The sequence below is a fragment of the Brassica oleracea genome, chromosome C3 (genome assembly GCF_000695525.1).
Source record: "Brassica oleracea var. oleracea cultivar TO1000 chromosome C3, BOL, whole genome shotgun sequence".
Classification (NCBI taxonomy): Eukaryota; Viridiplantae; Streptophyta; class Magnoliopsida; order Brassicales; family Brassicaceae; genus Brassica; species Brassica oleracea.
The window spans coordinates 9,556,931-9,566,336 of record NC_027750.1 but is presented as its reverse complement, the minus strand read 5'-3'; the positions used below and the strand labels follow the sequence as shown (position 1 = coordinate 9,566,336).

General features: G+C 33.1%; 3 protein-coding genes and 1 pseudogene across 3 annotated transcripts; 3 read left to right on the top strand and 1 right to left on the bottom strand.

Moving 5' to 3' along the window:
- LOC106329832 overlaps positions 1-1,492 on the bottom strand; it is a 3,687-nt pseudogene extending 2,195 nt beyond the window's left edge.
- A 711-nt stretch (positions 1,493-2,203) lies between these two features.
- LOC106331345 (gamma-secretase subunit APH1-like) lies at positions 2,204-4,416 on the top strand. The gene is made up of 6 exons (XM_013769679.1): positions 2,204-2,374; positions 2,488-2,643; positions 3,007-3,092; positions 3,598-3,723; positions 3,865-3,992; positions 4,106-4,416. Exons 1-6 carry the CDS (start codon positions 2,262-2,264, stop codon positions 4,250-4,252), a joined length of 756 nt encoding a protein of 251 aa, XP_013625133.1. The 5' UTR covers positions 2,204-2,261; the 3' UTR covers positions 4,253-4,416.
- Positions 4,417-6,613: 2,197 nt separating this feature from the next.
- Positions 6,614-7,406, top strand: LOC106331348 (nucleolar protein 58). Its single transcript, XM_013769682.1, has one exon. It carries the CDS (start codon positions 6,650-6,652, stop codon positions 7,232-7,234), a length of 585 nt encoding a protein of 194 aa, XP_013625136.1. The 5' UTR covers positions 6,614-6,649; the 3' UTR covers positions 7,235-7,406.
- Positions 7,407-7,838: 432 nt separating this feature from the next.
- Positions 7,839-8,828, top strand: LOC106331349 (pentatricopeptide repeat-containing protein At2g31400, chloroplastic-like). The gene is made up of 2 exons (XM_013769683.1): positions 7,839-8,242; positions 8,359-8,828. Exons 1-2 carry the CDS (start codon positions 8,175-8,177, stop codon positions 8,555-8,557), a joined length of 267 nt encoding a protein of 88 aa, XP_013625137.1. The 5' UTR covers positions 7,839-8,174; the 3' UTR covers positions 8,558-8,828.
- The last annotated feature ends 578 nt before the right edge of the window (positions 8,829-9,406 follow it).

The following is a 9,406-nucleotide window of genomic DNA, read 5'->3' as shown; positions in this document are numbered from 1 at the left end:
AAAAAAAAAAAAAAAAACATGGGAAACCCATGGCACGATTTGGAGGTTTTTAGATTCAGAAACGATTTGGAGGTTTATAGATTCAGATTTCAATTAGGGATTTAGGTTGGGAGAAGATTATTTGGAGGTTTAATAATAATAGCTATTAGGGATTAAAAAATTTATTAGAATTCTAAGTGGTCTAATTGTTTAGCTTTGCAACAAGTGCACTAGTTCGATTCCCTTGAGAAACAATTTTCTTAAAAGTTTCAAAACGATTAGAGGTTAAAATGACTAGTCAAGATAACTTGATGTTTTAAATAGTCCATAAGAAAGTTCATGTTTTGTTTCAACTAAATTTGAAAGTTGGTGATTTAAATGACACTAGATTTTTGCCCGCCTTTAACGCATATTATATTTTGATTATTTTAAATTATTTGAATTTTAAATTTTTGTTTGTGTAATCAAAGAAAATTATATTTTTACTAATTGTTTATTTGAAATATTTAAAAATTTATGATAAATATTATATTAAACACATTATTTTTTGTTATATTTTTTTATTTTTTATTTGTGAAGATCAACTGAAAAATTATTTTAAAATGTTAAATATATTAATTCTTGAACATATGACGAGTAAACTAATACATATTATGTTCTAACTTCTAACACATGTTTTAAATTTGAAATCATAATTTAAAAATAATATATAATAGTTTAAATTTAAAAACATTAATTATAAAATTTATGTTGTGTAAGTTTAACGTATATTTTTCTTTAAAATAAAATAAAAATTTGTTATTGAGATGATTTTGTAGATTTTGATCCTGTATATTTACAGACTAATATATATTACAACAGCATAGTAAATAATATATCATGTGATATTGTTTTGTGAAGATTCAAATTTTGAAAGAAAAACTAAACTGTTTGATAAGGAAACTAACACATTTGTTAAATATATATGTTTTTGAATTTGATTTAATATATCTATAACTTTTTCATAAAATTTTAATATTCTTAACACATTTGTTATAATAAAAAAATAAAGCTGAAGACTTTTTTCTAATCATGCAAATCATCTATTAATATATTAAATTATGTTAATGATTGGAATACATACTTTTGACATACCATTTCTTAGATTTTCATGAGATATGTTCGTAAATAAAGTAAAACAAAAATAAATTATGTGATATATTGTTTATATTTCTTATAAGCTATTGAGATTTGGTTGTTATCAAATTTGAAAGATTAAAATCTATTATATCTTATGTTTGCAGAATACCGTAAATAGTTTATATATTGTTATAAACAACATATGTTTATAAAAACACGTGATTAGATATTATCAAGACAAATTTATTTTATACGTTTAAAAAATTTACACATGTAAATGTGTAAACACCTACAAATGTTAAAACTATATATTTTATTAAATTATATAAATTTCTAGTATTGGTTAAATAGTTGGAACATATGTATTAAAATCTACTGAATTATATACCTCCATGTCTAAGAAAAGTTTGATATATAAAAAAGTATAATGAATTAAATGGTTTTCTTGGACCATGTAATAAAAAAGGAGTAAAAATGGAATTATAACAAATGAACACGGCTGACAAACACACTTCTTTTTTAAAAAAAATTGGCATGGCTGACAAACACACTTGCAAAGCTTTATCAGTACGTCTCAAAACAATGGATCTCGTGAACAGATCAAGTCACTATAGTGATTAGTATTTCATTTGGTTAGAATTGGTTAGGGATAATAATTTTGATCCGTAAATTCTTAGAATCATTTTGTAAGTATATTTTGATATGTACTAAATTTAACAATATATTTAGAAAAACAGGAGTTATACTGTATAAGCTAATAATGAAAAATGCTATCATTATTTCTAAAAAGTCTGAATATATTCAAATTTAAATGATAATATTTTTAAATAGATAAAAAAATACGACTCTAAATTAATATAGTAGATTTTTTCGAGTTATAAATCGTACATGGCATCTCATTCCATGTCTATATGCAGAACATGTGAATGAGTAGTATTTGAAAAGGATTCCAGTGAATTTCAATATTTAATTGTTTCAAAGACCAGAGTAAATAATTAATTAACCGTGGTGAAAAGTGAAAAAAAAAAAACATTTCCAGTAACTTTCAATAAACGACAAAAAGGTTATATCTTCTATTAAACCATTATGAGATTTTGACGGTCAACTTGTGGTTGGGTGGGTAATAGATAGATAGATAGATCCTTTGAGATCATCGGAAAGTGATGACGGTCGCGGCGGGGATAGGCTACGCGCTTCTTGCTCTAGGACCGTCTCTTTCACTCTTCGTCTCCGTCATCTCCAGAAAGCCATTTCTCATCCTCACTCTTCTCTCCAGGTTAACTTCTTGATTGTTGATGAGATTCGTTTCAATTCGATGTGGTTAGCGTTTAGGGTTTGGAATCTGATAATCCTCTGATGAGACTCTCTCTCTCTCTAATGTTATTGCAGTACGTTGGTGTGGCTAGTGAGTCTGATCATCTTGTCGGGACTGTGGAGGCCTTTTCTCCCTCTGAAAGCCAATGTGTGGTGGCCTTATGCTTTACTTGTTCTCTCCTCTGTTTGCTTCCAGGAAGCTCTTCGCTTTCTTTTCTGGAAGCTTTACATGTTAAGTACTCTCATACATTTTGCTCTTCTTCTTTCGAGTGATTGTTATGCTGTTGATATTGGACTTAAAAAAGTATGATACTTGTCACATCATAACTGGAATCTATCTGAGCTGTTATACTTTTTGCTAATCTGATAATAAGCATGATAAAGTCAGAATGGTTGTATAACTCTTGCTCTGAATTCTGAAACATGTTATCTGTGTTGATTGATACTTAAGTGGAATCTATCTGAGTTGTTATCCTTTGTTATTCCGATGTTGTGGTTTAAGGGCTGATATATGTGTATGGTAGTCTCAGATTGGCTGTATAGCTTGCTCTGAGTTCTGAAACGTGTTACTGTGTTGTTTTTGTTATACTGAAGGAGGCTTGAAGATGTCTTGGATTCCTTTGCGGATCGGATCTCTAGGCCCCGCTTGTTTCTCACTGATAAGCTTCAGATTGCTCTAGGTACGCTATTCCTGTTTATTTGTTGAATTTCCAAGTTGAGTTCGTAGATTATCTCCTGATTTGTTATGTTAGAACAACACTACTGTGGACTCCTGCTGTGTGGAAACAAAAAACATGAGCTGCAATTATCTTGTTCTGGAATAGGATACTATGTTCTGTCTTTGATTTAGAGCTTGTCTAATCGTACTTAGGCGTTATTTTATGATTGTGGGAGAAGGAGAATGCTGAAAGAGAACACTTGTTGGGCATCTGATAGTAATAGAAACAGTGGCATGAAAATAAATGGGATAAATAGGCTGCAACTATCTTGATCTAGAATAGGATATTATGTCTGCATTGGTCTTAAAGCTTGTCAAATCGTGTTTAGGCAGTTCTGTTCTGGTTGTAGGAGAAGGATAATGCTAAATTGGAACCTAGAGTAGAGAACCATCATCAGGCCCTTGTTGTGCATCCGGTTTCTTACTATTTGATATGATCTAAGACTGTTGTAGTCAATTGCATGCAGCTGGGGGTTTAGGTCATGGTGTGGCTCATGCTGTTTTCTTTTGTTTGAGCCTCTTAACTCCCGCATTTGGTCCAGCCACATTCTATGTCGACAGATGTTCGAAGGTCCCATTCTTTCTCGTCTCTGGTGAGTCAACTGAACCCAAAGTTTTGTTTTTTACTACGTAGATTATTAGCTCTGTGACTTGTTGACTGAGTCGTAGGTGGTTCTATTTCCTTATAGTAGACTAGTTGTACTCATGATGTAGTCTTTACCATGTCTTTACAGCGATCATTGCTCTTGCATTTGTCACGATCCACACATTCTCCATGGTCATTGCTTTCGAAGGGTATGCAAAAGGCAACAAAGTTGATCAAGTTATAGTTCCAGTCATACACCTTTCTGCTGGAATGTTGGTATGATCTTCAGATTTGTGTCCTTCAGCTATATATGATGATATGCTAATGCTAATGCATGTTTTTTCTTATCTTCAAAACGTAATCTTTTGTGTTGTCTTGGTACTTACCAGACATTGGTGAATTTTGCATCGGAAGGCTGTGTGATCGGCGTTCCTCTTCTTTACCTTGTGGCATCATTGACTCTTCTGCATTGTGGAAAGATGGTTTGGCAAAGGCTGATCGAAAGCCGGAACCAAAGTGGCTCGACCCTACGGTGATCTAGCCTCAGGCTCAGCTCAGTCTTTTAGGCCTTATCCTCTTTAACTGCGTCAAAACTTAAATGTTATGTTCTTTTTTTCTTTCTTAACGCAATTATGATCCTGTATTGTCGAAAACTTGGACAAAGTTTTATGTAATGAGAAAAAGAATTCTTGCAGAAAAATCAGTTTATAACTCAATGCAGAGAGATATATTGTTTGTTAATTAGATGGGGTTGGGGTAATTAGCTAGAACAAAAATCAAATTCCGGTTAGTTATGGTACAATTTCATGTTCTTTTTTTTTAAAAGGTTTTGTTCTCATAACTTTGATTATCGACTCAAATTCAAGAAGTGTTTTTCTCTCTTAAGCTGATACTACATTTGCTTTGAAATAAGTTGACTGTTTGCTTTTTGTTAATTTTTTTTGCTTGATTAGACGTTTCCATGTATAAACCATCGATCTTCTACAAAAAGGAATCAAAGCTGAGTGCACAGAAATTGTCTGTCTATAACCAAAAAATAAACACAAAAGGATGAACCTGCAATCAAGTATTGGATCCTTAAAATTTATAAACTTCAAGATACAAAATATTCATTTGATAAATTTGCATTAGAGCATCAATTTAAAATACTAATCAACCACTAAGTGGATGCATATTATTTTATGTTTCTTATACATGATGTGAAGCTTTTCAACACAGAAAACAACACAACTATGTTAGAAAAATGTTAGAAGTTAGGACATTTCTGTAGACTTCAAGAAATCCTCAAGCTTCTATGTTTGTATGTAGGCAAAGACTGGATATGAAAGAACTGAGACGCATCAAGTGCTTACATTGGAAGGTGATGGGAATATGAACTGGCGAATTGTTGAACGTAACATTGAAATGTTCTGCTCCAGGTCCTGATTCTATGTATTTTGTAATACACTGTTAGACCTCCCAATGATTTTATTTAAACGTTTCAAAAGTATTTAAATTTCAGAAGCAAATTTATTTATAATTGAACTTAAAATGCAATTGTCAAAATATAAAGAATTCAATATTAACCAAATACGAAAATATATATTAAACTAAGTAATTTAAGTTTTGATGTAATTAAAGGGGAAAAGCTGAGAAGACCAAGTTTGCTTCCACGGACTTGGTAGATGACTCATGTGAGTGAAGCATCATCTTCAACATCGTGACAATCAATGGAGCCAAATTTTTTTTTTCTAGAGCTTCAAATCTCTTCAGAGATTAACGTACTACTACCATTAAGCTTGCTCCAGAGAACTGTAGGACCTTAATTTATAAAAGGGAACAATCTAAATAATTATAAAATAGATTATAATAAACATTCAATAAATACCAAAATACCTTGAATCAAACGAAATGGACAACAAGTTTTTTGGCAAAGTCGAGACTTAGGAATTTATTTTCTTAACTCAAAAAATGCTTTGTAGTGTGACTGTCGTATGGCTATTAGAGTCTCAAAGATAAAATTGCATGTTTCTTCTATTCACATCAATTGAATAAGAATTCTAGCAAACCTTTAATTATGTGTGTACTCTTATTGACAAAATGAAAAATAAAAAAAAAGTGCAAGAGATTGTTGTTGTTCACATTGTTGTTAGTGGAACGAGAGGGAGCATTATATAGCTTAGGAAAATGCTAAAAATATTTTTGGTCTTATTGGAGATAAATACTGCATTAATTTTTGGCATTACTCAAAAAATTATTCAAAAATTAAAAAGACTTTTTAACTTTGTGACTAAGACTATTAACAAAAATTAATAACTTTTGACCAAATTTATTTTCTAAAGATTTGTTTATTTTCATAATCAATTTTTTTTTGTTTATATAGTTATCAATTACATAAAATAAACTTTTGATATAGAAATATAGGTTGTTGGATCATGATCTATATACCAAACCATTATCTAAACCGAATTCAAGTTCAAATTTACATTGACTCAACTTGGTGTACGCGCTTGGTTTAGTATAAATTCACATTTCTTTATAATTGTCTAATTGGTTATCAACCTTGTTAGACTTCTTCACACCGTCTATGTTGTACTATTAAAGCAACAATCTTAAAGACAAATATTTTTTCATTCAAACAAACTTCATTTTTAACATGTGTATTGAAATTGAGTTCCAAATCACAAGTGTAACAAGCGAAGATTTGTTAAGGGATGGTTAGCTTCAGTCAATTCCATGCAGAAATTGAATAGTATTAGCATATTTTCAACAAATCGTATTAGTTAAGAATTGGAGTTTGCACCAATTAAACCAGCGTAATTGGGCTTACATAGAGATTCCGGTTCGGTTCAATTGGATTTGGACGGGAGGCCCAAAACCGGACACCTACCTCTATATATATAAGTACTTGAAAACCCTAAAACTCTAAACCTCACAGCCACAAGAAGAAGAAAATGGCTTGCACCACAGATTTCCGGTGCCTCGACGAAGGATTCGGCGGCAAAACCGCCAAACGCAAACGCGAATCTCAGGAACAAGCCGCCGCCGACGCCGACGAAGCCTCGATGGACATCGATTCCGCCCACCCTCCCTCCGCGAAACGCAGCGCCGTCGCCTCCTCGGAAGATCCAGACAAGCCCGTGGCCGTGGCCGCCATCGGGAGACCGACGTACGACGGCGTTATCGCCGGGAAAGTATCGGGACGCAACTGGAAGACGCCGCGGACTCACAGGTCGTCGGGGAGGTTCGTGAGGAACAAGGGGCCGGATCTGGAGGAGATGAAGAGGCAGAGGGAGATCAAGAAGGCGTACAGGGAGAGGAAGAACGAGCTCAAGGAGGAGATTAGGAGTCATAAGGTGGAGAAGAGGAAGAAGAAGGAAGAGAGGGAGAAGAGGAAGGCGGAGAATGTTTTGAGGACGGGGACGAAGCTGCAGAAGATTACGAACCCTAAGACGTTGAAGAAGATCGCCAAGTCGAAGCAGAGGAAGCATCTTAAAGTGATTCCTGATGAGGTGGTGAACGGGAACAAGAAGAGTTAAATTTATATTTTCTCTTTTTAAAAAGACATGTTTTTTTTTTTTTTTTTTTAGTTTTTGTATTTTGAGTTTTTGTATTATCTCGTGACGTTTAGTCAATCACAACTTTAATACTTGAGATTGTGTTCTGTTCTTGGTTATCTTGTCTGAATTGCGACTGGTTTTTTTGTCTGAATTTCAGTTCTAGTTTTGTCCTGTGAGAGAGGTATATTTCTCTTTGGTTAGTCACTTAGTTATAGCTAGTAACTTAGAAGTTGGATCGTTCTCTTTTCCTTGTTCTCTACGTCAATTGGTAGATGAAACAGAGGACGATCAGAAAATTGTAAAGAGGGTATGCATGAGCTCTCCTGTATATTAGAAGTTATCTGCGAATGCATCAGCTGGAAATAAAACCAAATGTTGTAAACTTCTCCGCCATTCTAAATGCTTGCAGGTTTTTCCTTCTATTGGATCTCTCTCCTTGAACTTAGCTGCGTGAAAGTTAAAGATACGAGCCAATTGTTAAGGTCGCAGGCCACGTGTGTTTCGCTGTGTGGCTGCATTTTGCTCAGATATCTTGCGTTGTTGACATGTTTTGTATCGATGTAATTGAAAATGCATCAATGCTGCTAGAAGAATGTATGGCTCCAGGCTCAGAGCTTATTCGATAAAGTTAACGAAATGGATGGTTCGTCTGCTTCTGCCTTCTACAATGCTCTTACCAACATGCTCAGATGCTCTGGCACTTTGGTCAGGAAAGATCACACTGATATTGTGAAGGCCAAGTTTTGGAATTGATTTTCGTGTGTTTCTAGTAGTGCACAGGCTTGATTTTGAAAACGGAAACGAGGCGCTCAACTGGTGGCGCTTTAGGAGAGATCTAGGCAAGTTTGGGAGAACGTGTGGTCTAAGTCTTGCTTGAATTTGCACATTATGTTTTCTGGTGCTGCATGCCAAATGGTCCATGTTTGGTTGCTTAACATACGCTCCATTGTCTGTGAAGGAAGGTCATGAGTTACCTAAACTATTGAGGTAATAGAGCTCTTCCGTTTAGTTGCCGATATAACCTTGTCCTTAAACGAATTGATGCGGTTTTTCAAAATATTTGAAATCTTTTTGCTAACCATTTTTGTTTTGTTTTGTGGAAGCATATTGACTGGTTGGGGGAAACACATCAAAATGGTTGGAGACGGAGCACTAAGGCCAGCCGTTGAAGCGCTTTTGAGGGGAATAGACGCACCGTTCTACCTCTCAAAATACAACATGGGATGGTTCACATCAAGCGGTTCGGTCGGAGCAACTTGGCTGCGTGAATCAGCTACGCTTCAAACTCTTAATCGTCCATGACCAGATAACCACCAAAGCTAGCACAACAAGGAGATCAACAGAACAACATGAACAAGTTACAAACCTCCCTCATTTTGCTGCCTCTTCTTTTGTAGAAGTACATTGTGTGATGTAACAATGTATGACCATCAAATCTATGTTTTATTCCCAATAATGTTGGGAATCTGTGCTAATATTTTGTAACAATCAACGCAAAATAATTATGTGCACGTGGTTTTTGTTTAACCAGATAATGACGAATCAAATTTCAGACTAATCTTTTGTAAAATGCACGAGGCCAACATGACCCAGCGCGGATATGAATTTTAAGTTTTTAATTATTTATTTTATTAAATGATGTACTTGTAATATTCGTTCATATTATATTCATTAAGTAAATATTTTTTTTTTGCATCTTAAACTATCTATTTTTTTACGAATATGTGATATCATATAAAAATATTAAAAAAATGAGTATAGAGTTAATTAGATAATTTTAAAAACAGAAATTTTTCTTTCATGTGTGATATCATATAAATAATGATCCGTCCAGTTAACAAAAATCATGATTATTTTATGTGTAATTTTTTTTTTTTGACCATTTCCTTAAAACTATATTAAATTTTACATATTTTAATTAGAATACTTTTAATATCTTTACCTTTTTATTTGAAATGCAACTCAATATTTTTTTAACAATTATAACAAAATATTTTTTTAATATTTTTAGAATTAGTTTGAAAAATATGAAAATTACATTTTAAATTAAAATTATCCTAAAATATGATAAGTTTTGATGTAAACGAAAACTCAAATTATGTCAAAAATAATGATATTCAATGATAATAACAATTTTAATTGATTATTTTT

Bases quoted from the DNA above. Each gene is read 5' to 3' on its own strand.
- LOC106331345 (XM_013769679.1), top strand. From the start codon at position 2,262: ATGACGGTCGCGGCGGGGATAGGCTACGCGCTTCTTGCTCTAGGACCG. The intron at 2,375-2,487 runs GTTAACTTCTTG...ATGTTATTGCAG, and splicing joins ATCCTCACTCTTCTCTCCAG to TACGTTGGTGTGGCTAGTGA. The intron at 2,644-3,006 runs GTTAAGTACTCT...GTTATACTGAAG, and splicing joins CTTTTCTGGAAGCTTTACAT to GAGGCTTGAAGATGTCTTGG.
- LOC106331348 (XM_013769682.1), top strand. From the start codon at position 6,650: ATGGCTTGCACCACAGATTTCCGGTGCCTCGACGAAGGATTCGGCGGC.
- LOC106331349 (XM_013769683.1), top strand. From the start codon at position 8,175: ATGTTTGGTTGCTTAACATACGCTCCATTGTCTGTGAAGGAAGGTCAT. The intron at 8,243-8,358 runs GTAATAGAGCTC...GTTTTGTGGAAG, and splicing joins GAGTTACCTAAACTATTGAG to CATATTGACTGGTTGGGGGA.